The sequence below is a fragment of the Scheffersomyces stipitis genome, chromosome 4 (assembly GCF_000209165.1).
Source record: "Scheffersomyces stipitis CBS 6054 chromosome 4, complete sequence".
In the NCBI taxonomy this organism is placed as follows: Eukaryota; Fungi; Ascomycota; class Pichiomycetes; order Serinales; family Debaryomycetaceae; genus Scheffersomyces; species Scheffersomyces stipitis.
In genome coordinates this window covers 1,193,028-1,213,581 of record NC_009044.1, presented here as the reverse complement: position 1 = coordinate 1,213,581, position 20,554 = coordinate 1,193,028, and the positions used below count along the sequence as shown (strand labels likewise).

The window sequence follows — 20,554 nt, the reverse complement described above, 5'->3', positions numbered from 1 at the left end:
AGATCAAAAGTCACGAGAATATTTGCCCCTTAGTAGATCAATGAAGTACTGGCACTCAATCAAAAAATTTTCTCCACCCCTTGATCTGTTTCTATTTTTGGGTTGATTCCAGCTCAGCACGATTGAGTAATTCTATTGTTCCAACATCATTACCCCTTTCACTTTCCCGTTGGAGGTTTTATGGCAAGCATTTAATGCAAGATTACTGGGATCTTTGATTTTGAACATCATCCAACGTCATGAATGATCCCGGGGTCTCCGCTTGGATTTTCACTATTTAATTGACAAGAAATCGTTAGATCACTTCAACTTTTTTCTTGTTTCTTTATCAATCTTGAAATAACACATACAACTATAACAATGAAGTACTCTAGAGTTCAATTGCTTACTGCCTTAATTGGTTCTTCTTATGCTGCTACAATTCCTTCGGAACCTTGGACTGCCTTGACGCCCTCGGACGCCCCACCTTCAGGTGCTACTACCGATCACACTCACACATTTGGTATTCAAATTGTGACTGTCACAACGTCTTCTGAAGTATCTGCAACTTCTGCTGTTGCCAAGAGAGATGTTGTCAACCAAATAGGAGATGGTCAAATTCAAAAGCAAACATCTGAAACTTTAGCCACTCCAACCCCAACTCCATCTGTACAAGTTATTAACCAAATCGGTGATGGCCAGATCCAACATCAGACTACTACTGCCGCTGAAGTTATCAACCAAATCGGTGATGGCCAGATCCAGCATCAGACTACTACTGCCGCTGAAGTTATCAACCAAATCGGTGATGGACAAATCCAGCACCAGACTACTACTGCCGCTGAAGTTATTAACCAAATCGGCGATGGACAAATTCAACACCAAACTACAAGCTCCGCAGAAGTTATCAACCAAATCGGGGACGGCCAAATTCAACACCAAACCACTAGCACAGTTTCTATTGCATCTCAAATTTCTGATGGTCAAGTTCAACAACCCACTGACGCATCTTCCGGTGACGACGACACTCCAGATGCTTGTTTGACTGACAACAGTTTGGCTATGGTATTGGAAGGTTCTGTATTGAGAGATTCTCATGGCAGAGTTGGAGCTATTGTCGCCAACAGACAATTCCAGTTCGACGGTCCTCCACCACAAGCTGGTTCTATTTATGCTGCTGGATGGTCTATCACTAAGGAAGGTAACTTGGCATTGGGTAGTGTTGATACTTTCTACCAATGTTTGTCAGGAGACTTCTACAACTTATATGACGAAAATGTTGCCGCCCAATGTTCTCCAGTAAAGTTGAACATTGTGGATTTGGTTGCTTGTTAAATGGTACTCTGAGCACTACATCATTTCTTCATTTCATTTCCGTTTTGCTTAAGGACTAACATACAAAAGAGGGGCAATTTTCGCACCCAGCTCATTCAGTTGAAATATTATATTGGGAATTACTAGATTACAGCTACATACTAAAAAATAAAGGATTGCATTTACTGATAAGGTAAGATTCCGGATTATCAATGAAGAGATAACGGATAAATGCCTGATACAACAGGCTATGGTCGATCTTTTAAACGGTCGATCTTCCAAGCGTAGAAAATCGCTTTTTTCGAAGTTTGCATATTTCCGCAGCACAGTGGAAACGTGCAAAATTCGTTCGCAATATCCGTGATCTACGATAAAGCATTATGCACAAAATCAATATATTCTTATCAGCTAAGAAGACTACATCAATAGTTAAATCTAATTATAAATAAGGAACAATGTCAAGACGATATCTTTAAAATTATCTTTTGAGAAATCCTTTTTGTTTTGCATTTTTCGATCCATTTGTCATGGTATATGCAACACTGGTGTAGACCCCATTTTGGGCATTGAGAATCACCGATTCAACAGTGGGGTTTGGTTCTACATTGTTGCCAGATTCGCTATAATGCAAAGTAACCGAGCTGAAATTAGCGAAAGGGTCGTTTGTGTCGTCCTTTTTACCGGTTGTAGAATTCTGGCTGTTGTTTTCGCTATTCAAGAGATTTGAAGCCTGGTCATCACTCTCCTTGAGACTCGTGTATTTTTTTGTTGACTTTGTAAGCACAGGAATCATAGGTGGCTGTTGGTGCCTTAATAGCGCCCATTGGGTGTTCTTGAAAAAAGCGTGACTTTTGATTTCTGAGGCTCCAGTGTGAGAGCCCAAACGTTTAGCCTCATCTTTGATCAATAATTTTTTAATTAAATTTCGACAATTAGAGGAAGCAGGCTGAGAGTCAAGAAATTTCACCTCCTTCTTCAAAACGTTTGCAAATGTCTTCTTTCTATCTGACCCCTTGAATGGAGTCGTACCATACAACATCTCGTAAATGAATATTCCTAATGTCCACCAATCAACAGCACTGGTGTGGCCCTTGCCTCTGATAACTTCTGGAGCGATGTATTCCTCTGTTCCAACAAAGGAATTGGTTCTGAAGCCATCGATACAAGCCTTGGTATCGATTGCAGGGCCGTTATGGTTACCAGAAGAAGAGGTGAGGTGTGAACTTTTGTTGAAGAAAATCTCAGGATTCTTTGCGCTTTCGCTCTGCTTAGATAAATCGAAGTCGCTCAACATGATGTGACCCGACTGATGTAATAAGATATTTTCGGGTTTCAAATCACGGTAGATAAACCCCATTAAATGCAAATACTCTAAAGCAGCTGTGACTTCTGCAGCATAGAATCTGGCATCGTTTTCAGATATAGATTTAGTTTCGCGAGTCTGTAAAGCACGGAAAAATTCGCCTCCCATACAATACTCCATACACAAATACAAGTAGTCATTCGATTGGAACGAATGATAAAGCGTAACAATGAATGGGTGGCTACTTGTAGCCAAAATTTCCTGTTCTGCCAAAGCTCTCTTAATTTTATTTCTTTCGATCATTTCCTTCTTGCTTAGAATCTTCATAGCATAGAGTTTGTTGGATGCCTTTTCACGAACCAAATATACTTTACCTACATCACCTTTTCCAAGTAACCTGATTTTCTCAAAACAATCCGGAGTTACTTGAACATCCATTACTTTTGTAGATGCTGTAGAGTACATTCTTTCCAGAGTATATGTTCTAGGTCTTCCAGTAATCTTCAATTCTCCGATATGCTTGTTGACGTCGAACTCCTCTTCGGAGCTGGGAGTCGCAGAAGGTGAAGTTTGCTTCGAATCATTCAACAAACGATGCACCAAAGGTGCCGAAGCTACTCTTCTTAAAGTTCTTTGAAATGGAGATGTTGGAGGCTGGAGATTGGCTACAGGTATTGCTAGCTTGTCGTTAGAGCTACCCTCATTGCTAGGAGTTTTTGGAGATGTTTGGTTCAGTACTTGAGCTCTATTTGGCGAATATACCTCAGGCACTTCCTGGGTATCGGACTCTTCTTCAATTTTCTCTTCTATTTCAGAGCCAGATTCTTCACTACTAGAAAACTTAGATAACTGATGGACTTTTGGAGGCTTCAAGGTGCTCTGTTCACCCAATGAGAGGATTGACTCGTTGTGTCTCAAGGAAACAGAAAGGTCGTCACTATGAGTTGCTGCTTCGTCTAGTCTTTGAGATGGTGCGTGTCCACTCGCTTTTAGATGAGGGGGTAAGCCCTGGTAAGCAAAGTACAAATTCGACGAAACTACAGGACTCTCACGGTGTTTAGAAGAAGTTGGTGAAGATGGATAATTGGTGATAACGGCAGGAAGCGTACGATCCGATTCCGCAGCTGAAGGTTGACGACGTTCTGGGATCACTTGGTTTACTGACCCACTGCGATTGCGATTTCTAGGAGAACAAGCTGGGCTGGAAACCGATCTCTTTCTACCTATAGTGAAATCAGCCAGAGAAGTAGTTTGAACTGGTTTTTGATGAGTTTGAGTCTCGGCAGTTTGTCCATTTTTCAAAGCTACCTCTATTTCCGAGTTTCCCTCCTCCCCATTTTCGCTTCCCTTAGAGTAAATGGTAGGTGTACCTGAAGAGTTGGAAGTATTTGCGGAATGGTGTTGGCTACTTTTCTCTGAGTTATCGAGTTGTCTTATAGGCAAAGATGCTGACGAGAGACGGAAAAAGCTCTTCAATTTGGACAAACTGTTCTGTGGTTTCAAATCGTCGTGCTCTACAAAAGAAGCCGTGGAACCATTGATTATGTTGTTGCTGTTATTTTGGCCGTTATTGCTGTTACTATTGTTGTCGTTAGACTTGTTACTGATGGGTAAATCTCGAGTATCGAGAGCAGCTGGTGCCAGGGCTTCTTTGTTAAATAGAAATTTCGATATGGAGATGGACCTGGCCCTGTTGCGCGAGGCTGAGCGAGACGTTGGAACCGCAGAGCCAGCTGCGATGTCGTCTTCTGGCTTGAGCTTCGGCGATATCTGGAGCAGATATGTGTTCGCAATATCGCCGTTTCCCAAGTCCACAAACGGGATTTCGGGCGAGTTTTTAAGTGGAGAATTGGCCATAGTATGAAGTGCAATCAGACATAAAGACTGAAAAATGACAATATGATATGAAGATGAAGATGTGAACTGCTGAAGTTACGAAGACTGTAGTGATCCTATGGTATTTTGACCTTATGAATAACTTCTGAATATCGTATGGAATGGCAAAGGCGTAGTAATGGTGTGCACAACTGTCGATGGGCTGTACTCACTTGATTGTAAATCAAAGCAGCACAGAAAAGAGCCCAAGACTAAAACAAATTTCACCGCCAGCGAGAAGCAGAGATGGCAGTAGAGACACTGGTGATGATACGACGACTATAGCTACGACGTCGACTATGATATCGCAACAACGGAAAAAGTAAGGAACAGCGAGATGTCTTCTAAGCGTTCGTAAATTCTCCGTGGTGAAGAATCGTGCCGTGTACGAAGAAGAAAGAATGAGGAGTCAAATACTTCAGTACAGACCGCTTACTATTAATAGTAAGTCTTGTATGCTAAGCCACGGAACAAATCAAATATAAAACAAAAGAAGCGCAAGCGTTACGGATCTCTCAAGCAGCCCAATCCAAGATGCCAGTCGAAGCTTCCCCAATGCTGGCACCTCGATCTTTGGGTAGAACACGAGAAATCGTCATACCACTAAGGACTCGGTCGTGTTGGTGCTAAGAGTGTATGTGGAGAGAGAGAAGGGCAGGCAGGCGACTGCAACAAGTAGAAAAAAGAAAAACGGAACCGAGCCACAAACGCTACAGATTATCAACTTGTGTCCAACTAAGCTGCTCAGGCTGTGTTGTAAATAAAAGATCTGAATTGTTTCTTCAAACTGTCTCGAAGTATATCTGATAAATCTCCCCACCAGGAAGAGTAGTCGGAGTTGTGTCGTATGTGCAGGTCTCGGAATTTGATGATATCATGTGATCTGCTTATCTGATCTGACCCCTAAATGGTTGCAATAGGCTGGAGCTTGAAGATGTCAATATGGGCTTGCTGTGGCCGCGGTTCTTGCCGTAGTTTTGAGGACGATAGTGGGTGCGTTTTCATTAGGAGATTTTTTAATGTTTTTAGTTATTTTGGTAAATTAACAAAAAAATTCAGAAACTATAAATTGGACATACAAAGCGTTCTTCTACAATTCGTAATACCTTCTCTCTACTTACAACACACTATGTTGAAGAATCTTTTGCTTCATCTCAGCTACTACTTGCTGTTAGTGTAGCCATTTATTTCATCTAACATTACAGCTCACGTGACTTTCTACATCCAACTACTCTACCATTTTACAAGATTAGCATTTATTGGCCATATTGAGCATTCTATAGTACAACACACTCGCTAGCACAAATGAGGAGGGAGCAAGAAGTTAGGGATGGAGTTTTTGATGTGGTAGACGTGCTGGCAGTTGTTGCACGTCATACGTCCTTCGACTATTTGAGTTTCCACCAACAAGGTATGCAAGTCTTTCAAGACAGCCTGGTCTTCTTCCATGATTGGGTCCAAGCTGTCAGGCTTAGTTGGAGGTAACGAATCGTTGCCCAAGTCTCTGGCTACTTGTATAACAGCGTTCCAGTCTAGTCTTTCCAACATATGTACGAGAAATTCTGGGTTATATTCTTGTTCTTCTTGCACCAACTGGCAGTCTGAATATTTCAAAGGGAATGATTCAGTAGAAGATTGACATCCTTTGACGGCACATTTGACAAAGTTGGTAGTTAAAAACTTCATGATTTGCTATGTGAAAAATTCTGAGATGCGATAAGAATGGATGGAGGGAATGGTGCTGCGAAAAGCGGATAAGCGAACAGTGACAATACGAATATGCGAGAACTACACAGTTCGGCTATGAGTTCTGGAGAAGTGTAAGTTCAACGTGGGAAATGGTAGAATCCAGTAAAGATGATTTTATATATTTCGAGATAGGCGAAGAGCACTGAAAAATTATAATATTATGTTAATATTTGGATCCTGTATACTGTGTCTCTTACTTAGGCTTAAGTATTAAGACAGACTGCGGGAGCTGGTCTAGTGAAATCCCTCAGGACGACATTATACGACATGTTTATTTCAATTTTCGACATTATTCTAACACGTGACACAGAACACATGTCTAAGGGCACCTGACGCTGATCCCATTTTGAACAAAGGTGGCAATGTAGACGAAACTCCAGAAGTTCTTTTGATAAACCAGTCTACTCAATTCAGTCGTTATTAATATATTATATTGTATATCGTGTATTAATACGTGTCACTCATGGTCATAACGTATAATATAACATATAACATACATTTAAGACACTGTCATATATTATAGATTGTGTATTTTGAATTATAGACAACTAAAACTCACCCACAGCTACAACAACACCTCTATCCACAGCATATCTAAGTTATTGTTTAACTGCCACCATCCACAACTATAACTATTACAACCATGTCCTTACAAAAGCTTACTGCCGAGTTGTACCTGTCGTTTGAACGTGGAGACTACAGCCAATGCCAAAACATTTTGCCCCCAATCAAGATCGAGCTCATCAAGCATAACCTTCTTGTTCCCGTAGCCTCCAATTCTCAAACCAAAGACCAGGTGAACGACTTGAAGATTGCACAGAGGATATTGGAGATTGGAGCTTTGCTGTCGCTTTTGTCCAATAACTACCAGAGCTTTGAGAACTTCGTAGCCCAGTTGAAACCGTTCTATGCCAACATCCAATTGCATCCCAGCTCCAAGAAACATGCAAACTCCGATGCCACCAAGATCAAGTCGTTGTATCTCTTGTACTTGTTGTCCCAGGGATTGATTTCGAAGTTCCACACCGAGCTAGAAGTCATTTACAACTCCAACCATGACGACATAGAAAACGACAAGTACTTGCAGTTCCCAATTAACTTGGAGCGTAACTTGATGGAGGGTAACTACAACAAGATCTGGAAGTTATTGAAAGAGGATAAAAACTTACCCTGCCAGGAGTTTGCCCATTTCATCGACACCTTGATCCAGGCGTTGAGATTCGAGATTGCCAAGTCAATCGAAAAGACCTACGAGTCTATCCCTATAAACAACTGCAAGAACTTGTTGTACTTCCCGCAAGAACAGTCTGACGCTGTGTTCGAAAAAGAATTACTGGAGGAATTGGAAGTGGAAAACTGGAAGTTCGAAAATGGCATCATCTACTTCGACAAGAACGAGACTGTATTGAATGCTGACAATTCTAATGTTATCCACAACGTCTTGAACTATGCCGAACAGATCGACTCCATTATCTAGATAATACATATTCTGCAAATGAATTGTGTTGATGTAATTGTAGATATACTCAAATAGGTATAAAGATATAAACAAAGAAACTCAATGTAGAAATACGAAAGATTTTAAGAGAGATGTATATGTATATGTATATGATATATGCATATGTATGTAGTGTGGCACAGTATACTATACGATTAGATCAGCATTGTTGTAGAGGTGCAATACATGGTACATGGCCTACAAATGCTCTAACGAATCATAGAATGCCTTGTATCCCGAATCCAAATCCTCAAAGAACGAATCAGCATCTTCGCTTGACAACTCCTGGCTGTCACCCAAATTATTCAACTTGATCAACCATGTGATCAACTTTGATTTTCCTTGGAAATCAAACTCCTTGTGGTTACCATTTTCTACCAAGTCGTTGAGATTGACCACCAAATCGCTTAGAAGCGGATGCAATTGTTCTTTAGTCCTGTAGTTCAACTTCAAGGCATCCATAACAGTGAGAAAGTTGGCTGTGATCTGTACAAGTAAAGTGGCGCTGGAAGATGTAGGGATAGTGGTTGTTCCTATGCTGGCAAGTCCGGTTGTTCCTGGATGGCTGGAGCTGTCTACTTGACTACTCATCTGTTCTATGGTGGCTGGTATACCTACTTGAAGACGTTTTATGGCTTTCGGAGTATTGAGATTGAACTTATCAGCGAAACGAGGTAAGAAATTTGACAAATCGTCCAGCAAGTCTGGCATGGCAAGAACTTCACGGAGCATCTCTAGCTTTTGTGTGTCGTCCAAGAAGCCTTTGACGATGATCTGGTACTGGTGTATGAGTCTGTAAGAAGTCTTGGTGAACTTTTCTTTGTCTGTGATGTAATCTTTAACATACGAGTTCTCCAACATATCCAAAGTTGGAAGTATGGAGAAGATCTCTGCAAGTGCATCATATGTTGATTTGTGAATGGAAGACTTTATTAACGATGACTTGGTTACTTCTTCGTGGTATTTGGCATCGTTAAGTGAAGAGATCGTGAAGGATGTGGCGGTGGTGGGAGCATACGCAGGCGGTGAATTCATGTTGGTGCAATAATAAGACGAATAGGATAAATGACGCAGAATTGACTACGAGAATGGATGCTTTCTGAAATGACTGATTCGTCGTGAATGTTACTAAAATCAAGATCTGTGAACTGGAATTGCTTAGTAACTCCCAAGTGGCTGTGTAGGATCAATGAGTAACGTTTATGATTTATGATTTATGACTATGACTTACGGCTCCTGATTCCGTCCGATATACGAAATTACAGCAATTGAACAAAACAATACGGTACCACCAAAAGAATACGATCCAGTTCATTCAGAGCCCAACAGCAGCAGACTCTAATCTAGAAAATCTGTATGAGGATAAAGTGCGACTTTGTGTAGAAATTGATTCGGACGGGACAACTGAGATTTTGAGCCAGAGCAAAGAGTTGGATTACAATAATAATTTCTAATAATAATGTCGACTGCCAAGAGAACGGACACAGAAAGAAACAGCCGTGTTCAGAGAGTAGATGTTTCTAGATCCTTCGGCAATCAGCCAACTGAAAAAAAAAGTTAGAATCGTAAATGGTCTCAAATTAGTCATAGTTCTTATTTTACTCTCCCACAAAGTCTCACTTTAAGACTCATAGTTAAGCAGGCAGCATGCTCCGTTCGCGTGCATTAATTAGACATTGAAAGCAATAAATTCGCGTTAAATTATAAAAGTACAATACTCTTCTTCTTATAATACCATCGAGTTTATTGTAAGTCCTCAAGATTAAAACTTGAACAGCCAGCAAACAGAGCCTTTGCAGCCGAAAGAGAAGCTGGAGGTAGCTCACGCTCATACATATTCAAAGCGCAAACCTAGAAGCGCAAAATTAGGTTGCAAAAGGTTGCAAATTCAAAAAGTCAAAAAGTCACGAATCAAAAATCCAGATTTTCCATTTGGCATTGGCAACGACGTGAAAAATTTCTAACATCTGCCATCGGAACACGATAAAAAGTATGTCAATCGACACATTGACGTTGAATAAAGTTATAGATTTGATTTCTAAAAGTAGGAAGTGTACACTGAAAATTTGAACACGAAATTAACTATTGGTCACCACTAAGACCTCAATTCACATACCTACTAAAAAAATTCTTCATGATACTACATCTATCATGTTTGACACGGACGATGAAAAATGGCAAGCACTTGTAAACCGAGACCCCCGAGCAGAAGGCGAATTTGTTTACTGCGTGCTTAGTACGAAAATATACTCTCGTCCTACTTGCTATTCAAGGTTGGCATTGCGGAAGAACGTCAGCTTCTGTAAAAATTCAGATGAAGCAAGAGCCATGAACTTCAAGCCGTGCAAAAGATGCAAACCTAATGTGGAAAGGGGCAGCAACACCACGAGGGAATTGATTATCAGAGCTTGCACAGCCATTTTCAAGACCGCCAGTGCTTCTAAGCCTTTTGTCTTGGATGTCTTGACAGCACAGCTCCAAATATCTAAATTCCATCTATGTAGACAGTTCAAAAACTACACCAATATGACACCCCGGAAGTTCTATCTAAAATGCAAAGAGATAAAGCAGAACCCTACAAATCTCCTTCCCGTGCCCATAATAGAGACGAAAAAGAACTTAGCCCGTAAGAAAATGTTGAATATAGCACAGGACAACGAGACGGCTGCAGTGTTAAATTCAACAGACCCATTGGATTTACTGTTGGTTTCAAGTCCAATGTCTGACAATCTCAGCTCCTCAGTGACAGATTCGACGCCTTTGCAAAATCCAACGCTGTTGTTGCCATTCGAACTGGACTCCGAAAATATAATAAACCAGAGCTTCTTACAGTCAAATATGGAAGATGAGGACTTCTATTCTGATGACTTGGATTTCAGCTGGTTGGACGATTTTATCAAGAACCAGATTAATGGTTAGAGTACTTTAAACTAGACTGTTATAGAATTGTATAAACTTAACTAAAATCAAATGTTTGTCTTTCCATAAGGAGAAGTTTCCATTTTAAGTCAATTGTTGTACTCTTCTGTAAACTCTGAATGATTCATGATCCGTTATCAATTATACTACATTGTAATTATTCTAAGCTATCATTATGTTTCGTAACAATCTCGACGTCATTACCATCTATTCTATTTGAGCTGCGTCAGCTACAATTTTCTTGCTGTTTCCGTATCCATCAACAGTATACCCAAGTCTCTGCCACTGGCTTCTGTTGTTTCTATAAGCCAACGGTGGAGCACTGAGACGCTCTAAGTGATCCACCAAATCCTTGTACTTCGCCGTTGTCACAAGGTCTGTTAAGTTTCTACCGAAACGACCACGGGCATATTCACACTCCTTCAAGATCCACTGGAGCAAATAACTGCTACTGATTCTATCAAACGGACTTACCGTTATAGGCAAATGTATTTCAATATCTTTGGAATTAATGAGCTTCACCTTGAGAACAGCTTCATATCTTATGGAGTAGAGCTTTCCTATGGTGGTGAAGCCCTGAATGTGTGTCAACGGTATTCCCTCCTCTAGTTTGTCTATGGATTTCTCCCGAGCAAGATTGTATGACTCGATATACGGGGTCTGGTTATGCTCGTGGAATCCCACTTTATCCGACAGACTTCCCAATGTCAGATCCGATTCGTTCATCTTGTTGTTGAACATCTGGAGGTAGTCGTTATCCTCGGGAAATTCGAATCTGAACTTGTACAGAATACCCTGAGTATTCAATTGGTTTTCTTCCGGCTTGAACTCCTTAGTGGTAGTATATATTTTAGTCAACTTACTGGGCAAACCTCCCTCGTGGCATTCTAGCAATTCTTTGATCTGCAAAGTCAACTTGGCTAGCCGTAAGTTCTTCTTAAGTCTATTGTTGTGATGATTAGCCATGACTTTCGTGAACAACACAAATTCGTCCCGTGGACCAACTGCAGACACAGGCATTGACAATTCTACTAGAATCTGTTTGTCATTAGAGGTCCGTGTCTCAAAAACTGGCTCGTTAAATTGTCTGTACAAGGGTAAGGTGTCGTATAGCTTGATAGCTATAGGGAAGCCTTCCACATAGTTGAGCTCATTATCTACAGTATCTCCGCATGCTACACGTACAAAAAGTTTATGTATGGTCATCGCCTTCCAATTTTCCTGGGTGTTGTGGTGATACCCACTGGCAACAATGTCACGGGGAAGTGGGATGAGCACAGGAATATCAAGGGCTATCAATTCCAGATGGAACTGGCCAACGGGAGGACGGTAAGCCACCGGATTATCGTAGATCTTGAATTCTCTTACAGACTCCGTGGAACCCAATTTGGAAGGAAGCACCACTTTCTGGATGGTCCTGAGTTCCAAACTGACCGTTCTGACTTTGAACGGACTCCCATTTGAGGATCTGATTTCTACTACCGTTTCTATGCGAGGCTGCAAAAATGTTAGTAGACGTCTTCAGAAACAGAGATTATTTTGGAATTCGGGCGAATTGGTGATATTGTCATACAAAGTTAACGAAAGTTCAAAACTTCAAGGCGAAGTCTTGATTCTCATTTCTCATACTTACTAAACTTCTCGGTACTCCGGAACAGCCATGAACCACGCTGGAATTTGAGGCCCGCAAAGATGCCGTTAGCGGCGAAACAAGCTTGGGAGCCATATTTGCAACAGTTGCCAGCCAAAAGTCTTCTGACCTGAAGTCAAAGGAAAAGAAACGAATATTGTTCCACCGATCATATATGGGCTTAGACTTGCTACTGATTTGGATAGAAGACTGCGTACAGCCCCTAAATAAAAAACGCAATCAGAGCGCGTTTGTACAGAGAAGAGAAACAGGCGATGGAAAATCGCTAGACTTGAAAGACAGAAATATGCCAATCTGAAGACATTTTCATAGAAGCAGCCGAAGAAAATATAACCAGAGGAGCTTACAAGTTGCTTTCACTTTTGTTACTAGAATACATTGGCACTTACTCTTAGATTTGGATATTTGGCCGGCTTTGCATAGCTAAAGTGCACATCATCAACTAATTATCTACTATGACAATTTATCTACAGAAACAGACACTACTCAACTCCATACAACTTCTCTGAGTCGAATCTCTCATCCGAAATGTCCAAAATCGTTGGCTCTTTGTCTTCCACCAGTACTCTTGCTACTTCAATTGCTTTCCTGCACCCAGAAATGGTTCCAGATTTTGCAATCACAACCTTATACGGGAACGGTCATGAACAGTAAGCACTTTCAAGCTCCACGTACAGTTAATAAACTGGACTCTACAATATTCCTGGAAGAATAGCCCATTGGAGCTTGAACTTATCTCCAAATTTCTGCTGGTAGTACTTGTATGTGTCGACGGAGGTGACACTAAGATTGACTACTGTGAAAATCAAACACAGCAAGTAGTTGATGCTAGCGAAGCTCGAAAGCAGTTCTTTGCAGCTAATTGCGGCCACAACTGAATATATGATAATTTCGTCGGTGTAATGGGGAGAGGCAACTAGCTTAAATTTATACGGTATAGTGTATTTCACGAGAGTAGCCAAATGGTAATGGTTTCTGAACTGATCAAACAGCGCAGCAAGGAAAATGGCAAATAAAGCGACATCTGCCGTGGTTATTAATTTCCAAACTTCACTGAAGGCGATAGGATGCAACTCCTTCAAACTGACGTAGGAATTGAGCGATACAAGTGCATAAAAAGCCATCCCTACGATGTAATGAGAGAAGTTGATCTTTGAATTGGCTGCAAACTTGGTGAAGGTGAAGCATTCAAGTGTACGTCTCGTACTCTGAATCCAGAGCATTATATGAATTAGTTTGTTGGATTTGTACAACACATCATTACTGGCCAATTCTGTGACTGGAGCAGCTTTGTAGATGTCCACAATTTGAATGAGAGTGCAATAGACAAAGAACAGCACATAATAGTGGGAAAACCATGCTTTTGGCACCGTCAAATTAAAAATATCATCAATAAGCTTTGAAAGTATACTTTTGGAGTTTTGGGCATTTTCGCTGCTGTCTCCAGTAGTCTGAGCTCTGTTCTTCCCATAGAGAAGAAGTGAATTCAATGGCTTGATGAATTTGACCAACAAGACATTCGCAGTCATGAAAACATATCCACCCAAAACAATATGATACAACAGCACATCAGGGAGTTGACCCCAGCGTTGCCAATTGCTAGAACTCATCCTCAATTGATCGGTAAAGAAAGAACACTGCAAGAGTATTGAATTGCTTCACAAACCGGCTGGAGCGCGTGAAATATTTACAAGCAGAAAGAGAAAATCTGAAGACGAAGAGCCTCGCGTTTTTATTTCGCTTCAATATTTACGCAAAGAAAGAAAACGAATCATTTGCTATGTTTAAATCTCAAGATACACCAGTCGAAGGATTCGACTCATTCACAAGACTGTAGCCTTTACACATGCTTGTTTCTGTAAATATCACGTGACTCAACACGTGACAGATCCTCCACTGTCCCCCACACATTGATCTGGTAGGGTGACGAGCTGACTTTGTCTTTGTGTCACCGTTAAACTACAAGTGAAAAGTAGGTTTAGCACGTCTTGGCAGCTGTGAAAAATCGCGATGAGCTCAGACGACGAGTTCTGTATTCCCGGAGTTGGTTGCCCGTAACAAAGCCGGTCAGGACAAAAACATTCATATGGGTCCGTTATTTCTCCGAGTATCTTCAGTTTGAGAAAACCCTGTCGAGAAAGGCTGATTGAGTCATGAGACAGATCCGGATGTGTGATGCGCACAAGCCACTTCCGACTGGGTGCGGACCGGTTGCGGTGAGGTTGCCGGAAACAGCGACTGATAGGGCGAAAAGAAGGTGCTCAAATTTGTATTCCAAAATGAACGAAATTGTACGAAAAGCAGATGAAGAGGTTTTCATAGCCAGGGGTACAACCTTGAAGTCTTCTGGACTCTTTGGCTCAATATGACCTATTCTGGAATTGCCATACACTCATTGCTCTGATATCGGCCTGCGGAACATATTCCTGTATACGAACTATCATTTTCGTATGAGGCAGCAAAATGTATGTAGTTACCCCGGAAATTCCCAAATGATGTTAGCCGGATGTTCTACTTCCGGGCCTGACTCACAAATTTTCCAAATTTTTCAGTCTCCATGTTGGACGAAGTTATATATAAACCTCTTCTTAACCAGAAGACCAGAGTTCGAGGTATTTTGCCGGTTGTTTCATATTCCATCCCTTTTCTACCACCCTCTTCCTTGTCTGTCTAAATTAGCATATTTCCAACATGTGTGGTATATTTGCAGCCTATAAGCAACCTGAGGTTGAACTTTTCAAGTCGAAAGCTTTACAGTACTCCAAAAGAATCCGTCACCGTGGTCCCGACTGGTCAGGTAACGTGATCCAGAACTCTACCATCTTGTGCCACGAGAGATTGGCCATTGTCGGTTTGGACTCCGGTGCTCAACCAATCACCTCAGAAGATGGCAACTACACCTTGGCCGTTAACGGAGAAATCTACAACCATATCCAGTTGAGAGACGAGTTTAACACCTACAAGTATAAATCGTTGTCAGACTGTGAGCCCATCATTCCACTTTACGAAAAGTACGACGTCGATGCCCCCAAATACTTAGACGGGATGTTTGCCTGGGTTCTCTACGACAAGAAAGCTGACCGTATCGTAGCTGCCAGAGACCCCATCGGTATCACTACTTTGTATCTCGGAAAGAGTTCGAAGAACCCCGAAACAAGATACTTTGCCTCAGAGTTGAAGTGTTTGATCGACGAATGTGACGAGGTAACGGCTTTCCCACCTGGTCACGTCTACGACTCCAACACTGATCAGATCACGAGATACTTCACTCCAACATGGTGGGACGGTTCTAAGATTCCTTCGAAGCATGCTGACTTGAAGGAAGTGAGAGAAACCTTGGAATTAGCCGTGAGAAAGAGATTAATGGCCGAAGTGCCCTACGGTGTGCTTCTTTCAGGTGGCTTGGACTCGTCGTTGATTGCTTCGATCGCTGCCAGAGAAACAAAGAAGGCTGCTGCTTCCGTTTCGGATGAAGGTATAGATGCCAACAAGGAGTTGTCTGGTGTTGATGAAAAGGGTTCGTTGCACTTTTCTGGCTTCACCAACTCCTTGCATTCGTTTGCTATTGGTTTGCCAGGTGCCCCAGACTTGATCGCTGCTGAAAAGGTAGCCCACTTCATTGGAACTATTCACCATTCTCACACTTTTACAGTGGAAGAAGGTTTGGATGCACTTGACGATGTCATCTACCACTTAGAAACCTACGATGTCACCACCATCAGAGCATCCACGCCAATGTACTTACTTTCTAGAAAGATTAAGGCCCAGGGTGTCAAGATGGTGTTGTCTGGTGAGGGATCGGACGAAGTATTTGGAGGCTACTTGTACTTTGCCAACGCCCCAAGTGCTAAGGACTTCCACCAGGAATGTGTCCAGAGAGTCAAGGACTTGCACTACGCCGACTGTTTGAGAGCCAACAAGTCCACCATGGCCTGGGGATTGGAAGCCAGAGTTCCTTTCTTGGACAAACAGTTCTTGGAAGTGTGTATGAACATCAACCCAGAAGACAAGTTGATAAAACCAGCTGAAGGCAAAATTGAAAAATACGTCTTGAGAAAGGCTTTCGACACCTCGGATGAACCAGACGTCCACCCATACTTGCCCAAGGAAATCTTGTGGAGACAAAAGGAACAGTTCTCCGATGGTGTTGGTTACTCCTGGATTGATGGCTTAAAGGACGCTGCTGAGGCTGCTGTCTCTGACGAAGAATTTGCCAACCCTAAGCCTGAATGGGGATCAGATATTCCAACTACTAAGGAGGCCTACTGGTATAGATGCAAGTTTGACCGTGTGTTCAACAACTCGGCAACTGCTGCCTCCACTGTCATGAGATGGATTCCAAAGGCTGAATGGGGCTGTCATGAAGATCCTTCCGGAAGATACGCTGCCACTCACGACCACAAGGTCATCTGAGAGATCTATCTTTATAGATTGTACATATCACGAACCGTAAAATAAAACAAACATTGAGAAACTTGAACTTATCTTTATCATAGATATATATATTTGAGACTCATCGCACTCTCGCTGTGTTGTGTTTTTCATATATATACATACTATCGTATTCTTTTCATTGTATTATGTATTAGAGTATATATGCCTACAAACCAGCCAAGAAGTCCTTGACCGTCTGGTGGTCTCTGTTGAACCAGTTGGCATTGATTCTTACATTATCCAATGCTTGCTTGAGGGCTCTTTCGAACCCATGGATATCCTTGCCCTTGAAGAAGGTTTCCATCTTCTCAAGAGTGTCCAACGACTGGTAGTTGACAAATGTGAACTTAATGAACCTATCCAAAACAACCATATTGGTTGACATCAACTTGTAGAAATCAGCATAGTGCTCAAAGAAAAACTGAAGAAACTTTTCCTTGGTGTGAAGGTTGGACGATAAAGGTACACCCAAAAAGTGCGAGTCCATCGTGGGAATAACTTCTGGGTCCACCAAGTAGTTGAGCAACCTAGCGGAAAGCTCGTCATTGTTGACGTTACCCAACGAACGTAAGGCTACTTCTCTGGAGTCCAACGAGCTTGGGTGAGTCACTTCCTTCAAAATGGAATCAAACTGCGTATTAGATAAGTCTGGAGAAGCAGCTACGGTGCCAAAGACAAACGATCTGAGCGATGGGTGAATTGGGGTACCTTCCAACCATTTCTTGAACAATTCAGAGGCATATTGAGTCACTTCTGGAATTGACAACAAACCAGCATGGGTCAACACTTCCGATCTAAGCTTAACTTTCAAAAAGTCGGAATTGTCAATAGAGGAAGAGTTTCTCAACTCGTCAATGAAGGCAAGAGCCTTGTCTTGGTAGACGAATCTCAAGAACTTATTCAAGTTATTAGTCAACTCTTCATCAACTCCACCGAATGCGGTAAACAAATCATCCAATCGTTTGCCCAATTCCAACCACACTACGTAGTCGTCTCCGAGCTGGTGTACAATCGACTTGACCAACTTCAAGAAGGTCTCTGTCAGATTGTTACCAGAAACAGCAATGGATGCAGTGTCAGCTATGAGTCCAACTCTGTCTCTTGGGGACATTCTGTTGAAGTGTGGAAGAATGTTCTTCTCCAAGATAGAGCTGGAGTAGTTAACTCTGTAGACTCCGCTCGTGTCCTTGTTCAACTTGAAAAAGTCATTTTTCAAGGCAAAATTCTCAATGATCAACTTTTCCGAGTCAAAAGAGTCAACAGAAATGTCTCTTACAGAAGTGGAATCCGTCGTGATGTTAAGTGGAATCCACCACTTGGTGTCATTCTCAGCATCGGTTATGTCTCCACTGTTCAAGAAACGCGATTGGTTAAGCACTAAGTTGTTTTTGTCTTCGTCTACGCTAACAACTGGGAACCCAACCTTTTTGATCCAGGATTCCATCAAGCTGTCGATGGGTTTACCACTCACTTCGCCTACGGCACTCCACAAGTCGTGAGAGCTGGCGTTGCCGAACTTGTTGCGGTTCAAGTAGAGAGCCACACCCTTGAGGAATTCTTCCTTTCCCAAGTAATTAGAAATCATTAGAATAGTAGAGGCACCCTTCAAGTAAGAGATAACATCAAACAACTGGTCGATGTCCAATGCGTCGATAACAGGTACTTCGATAGGATGCGAGTTTCGCAATCCATCCAAGTTAAGAGCCTGCTGCAACGACTCAGAGACAAACCCGCTGAAAATATTCCATTCTGGGTACAAGTACTCTACAGCTGCAAATCCAACCCAGGTAGCAAACCCTTCGTTAAGCCAAAGTTCATCCCACCACTTCATGGTAACCAAATTACCAAACCACTGATGGGCCAATTCGTGGGCTACAACATAGACTACCTTCTGTTTGTAAGAAGGATCTGACTTCTCCTCTGAGTACAACAAGGCCGTTGATCTATAGGTGATAAGCCCCCAGTTTTCCATGGCATTGTGCGAGAAGGAATGCACCGCTATCAAGTCCAATTTGGGCAAGGGGTACTTGATTTCGAAAATCTTGGAAAAGTAGTCTACGATCTTTGGAGCAATTTCAGAAGCTAACTTCGCATCTTCAAGATATCCCTTTGTCGTATAAATACGAACAGGCAAAGGCTTGTTGTCCACGTAGTTTTCTTCCGTGAAAGACTCGATATACTCGAATTCACCCGTAGCCCAAGCCAACAAATATGTGGACATGATGGGTGTCTTTTCAAATGTGACTTTCTTGAGGTTTTTATCTACAATGTCTTCGGATTCAGCTACAGGAGTATTACCCAAAGCAGTCCATTGACCAGGAACAGTGACATCCACAATGAAGGTGGCCTTCAATGAGGGTTCATCCAAACATGGGAAAGCTCTTCTGGCATCAGTAGCTTCGAATTGTGTGGACAACATGAACTTTTCGACGCCATCTTCGGTATAACCTGATTTATAGAAACCTGCCATGTTGGTCTGGATGATAGCATTGTAGTGAAGAGTAACTAAGAGTTTTGCACCAGCAGCTGGTTGTACCTTTTCAGCAAACTTGATGATGAAAAATTCCTTTTCCTTAAATTCAGTCAATGAGACGATGTTGACAGAGGAAGATTTGTCATCGCTGGTGATCAAGGTGACTTCGATGTCTTCTTTAGTCACAGTCAAGTCTCTGTAGTTCAAGTGTAACTCATCAGTTTCTTCTACAATGTCCAAGTTGATGGATACTTTGCCTTTGAAGGTTTCAGCAGCTACGTCGATTGCAGAAATAGACAAGTCGTAATGGACTGGCTTGAGGCTGGCAGGAAGAGCCTCATAGTATGGCTTCGTAGTTGCGCACATTAGATGAGAAGAAGCAAAGCAAGTACGAAAATACAAGAAATACCTCTTTGATTATACAATATCAGAACAGCGAGACTTTAATACTGTGGCAATTAGATCAATTGACAGTAGGGCTTCAAAATTCTGTTGGTCAGTTACTTTTAGTAATAGACTTGCTATAGATGAATTGAAGATTTGACAAATTCAATTGCAACAAGTTTACGTTCAGCTTTTGCTAGCGGCTTCACAGATATGAGACTCAAAACAAAGAAACAGAACTATGCGTTGCTCTACTCGTCAAACAAATGAGGAAAAGGTACTTAGCAAAATTTCAATTTCCACCCAGTATCGAAAAAAGAGATGCAGCCCTCGATCCAAAAGGCTGCGATCTTTGAAAAGTCGCCGTGAGGTTACTTTGACAACGCCGTTTTTGTGTCAGCCGGCTGGTACACTATATAATAGATGTATTGTCGGTCTTATTATCGTTAAAGGATTGTTGTAGGTAGTAGACAGAAGAAACTTGCAGCTTATAGAAGCATAAATCAAAATGGAATGTAGATTCTAAATTTCTTTCGGAGTTTTCTCGAGAACTCCGAACGAGATTCGAGAAGAACAGAAGGAGATGTTCTAGATAAAAAATGGAGATTAAACGAATTTGTTAACTTGAAAGAGGAGGCTTACTCTTGTATATATCTACAATTTCTAGAAGCTTGCTGAACACTTGTGATTAGAGATTGTAAACTGCTTCTTCTATACGTTTGAGCATCTACATCGCCTACAAATCTACCTGCCAGCAATATTAAACTTATTTATCTTACAATAAGATCAAAGTCCAACTAACACAACCCAATTCTTCTTGTTTGGTCCTCTCAACTTCTGCAAACTTCTGGTAACTTCTTATACCCCTTTTTATCTTCTGTACCCTTATCTGTTACAGCCGTCGTCGAACGGCTCCAAATCAGGGCACAATTTCAGCACATGTCATTCCATATGCACCCATCGGCCAAAGTGCCA

General features: G+C 41.7%; 10 protein-coding genes across 10 annotated transcripts; 4 read left to right on the top strand and 6 right to left on the bottom strand. All coding sequences in view use genetic code 12, as the record gives it.

The window, feature by feature from the left end:
* Positions 1-360: 360 nt before the first annotated feature.
* PICST_35989 (predicted protein) lies at positions 361-1,314 on the top strand (the record flags this gene model as incomplete). Its single annotated transcript, XM_001384493.1, has 3 exons — positions 361-825; positions 881-882; positions 930-1,314. The coding sequence occupies 3 exons, from the start codon at positions 361-363 to the stop codon at positions 1,312-1,314; spliced, it is 852 nt and encodes a 283-aa protein (XP_001384530.1).
* Positions 1,315-1,674: 360 nt separating this feature from the next.
* PICST_77777 (predicted protein) lies at positions 1,675-5,005 on the bottom strand. The gene is given in 3 exon segments (XM_001384150.1): positions 1,675-3,341; positions 3,384-3,720; positions 3,736-5,005. The coding sequence occupies 3 exon segments, from the start codon at positions 4,451-4,453 to the stop codon at positions 1,772-1,774; spliced, it is 2,625 nt and encodes an 874-aa protein (XP_001384187.2). The 5' UTR covers positions 4,454-5,005; the 3' UTR covers positions 1,675-1,771.
* A 762-nt stretch (positions 5,006-5,767) lies between these two features.
* PICST_44648 (predicted protein) lies at positions 5,768-6,157 on the bottom strand (the record flags this gene model as incomplete). Its single annotated transcript, XM_001384149.1, has 1 exon — positions 5,768-6,157. One exon carries the CDS (start codon positions 6,155-6,157, stop codon positions 5,768-5,770), a length of 390 nt encoding a protein of 129 aa, XP_001384186.1.
* A 513-nt stretch (positions 6,158-6,670) lies between these two features.
* Positions 6,671-7,718, top strand: PICST_83198 (predicted protein). The gene has a single exon (XM_001384492.1). The coding sequence runs from the start codon at positions 6,864-6,866 to the stop codon at positions 7,695-7,697; it is 834 nt and encodes a 277-aa protein (XP_001384529.2). The 5' UTR covers positions 6,671-6,863; the 3' UTR covers positions 7,698-7,718.
* A 198-nt stretch (positions 7,719-7,916) lies between these two features.
* Positions 7,917-8,753, bottom strand: PICST_59512 (predicted protein; the record flags this gene model as incomplete). The annotated part of the gene is made up of 2 exons (XM_001384148.1): positions 7,917-8,450; positions 8,487-8,753. 2 exons carry the CDS (start codon positions 8,751-8,753, stop codon positions 7,917-7,919), a joined length of 801 nt encoding a protein of 266 aa, XP_001384185.2.
* A 1,116-nt stretch (positions 8,754-9,869) lies between these two features.
* ADA1 (probable zinc finger) lies at positions 9,870-10,361 on the top strand (the record flags this gene model as incomplete). Its single annotated transcript, XM_001384491.1, has 1 exon — positions 9,870-10,361. A coding segment is annotated over one exon (492 nt), but the record flags the coding sequence as incomplete, so codon positions are not given.
* A 483-nt stretch (positions 10,362-10,844) lies between these two features.
* On the bottom strand, positions 10,845-12,363 carry PICST_58324 (predicted protein; the record flags this gene model as incomplete). The annotated part of the gene is made up of 3 exons (XM_001384147.1): positions 10,845-11,297; positions 11,322-12,134; positions 12,271-12,363. 3 exons carry the CDS (start codon positions 12,361-12,363, stop codon positions 10,845-10,847), a joined length of 1,359 nt encoding a protein of 452 aa, XP_001384184.2.
* A 617-nt stretch (positions 12,364-12,980) lies between these two features.
* Positions 12,981-13,898, bottom strand: DFG10 (possible roles in filamentous growth, cell polarity, and cellular elongation; the record flags this gene model as incomplete). Its single annotated transcript, XM_001384146.1, has 1 exon — positions 12,981-13,898. The coding sequence occupies one exon, from the start codon at positions 13,896-13,898 to the stop codon at positions 12,981-12,983; it is 918 nt and encodes a 305-aa protein (XP_001384183.2).
* A 991-nt stretch (positions 13,899-14,889) lies between these two features.
* Positions 14,890-16,759, top strand: ASN1 (asparagine synthetase). The gene has a single exon (XM_001384490.1). The coding sequence runs from the start codon at positions 14,980-14,982 to the stop codon at positions 16,699-16,701; it is 1,722 nt and encodes a 573-aa protein (XP_001384527.1). The 5' UTR covers positions 14,890-14,979; the 3' UTR covers positions 16,702-16,759.
* Positions 16,760-16,846: 87 nt separating this feature from the next.
* AAP1 (arginine/alanine aminopeptidase) lies at positions 16,847-19,830 on the bottom strand. The gene has a single exon (XM_001384145.1). The coding sequence runs from the start codon at positions 19,559-19,561 to the stop codon at positions 16,889-16,891; it is 2,673 nt and encodes an 890-aa protein (XP_001384182.2). The 5' UTR covers positions 19,562-19,830; the 3' UTR covers positions 16,847-16,888.
* Between the last annotated feature and the right edge of the window lie 724 nt (positions 19,831-20,554).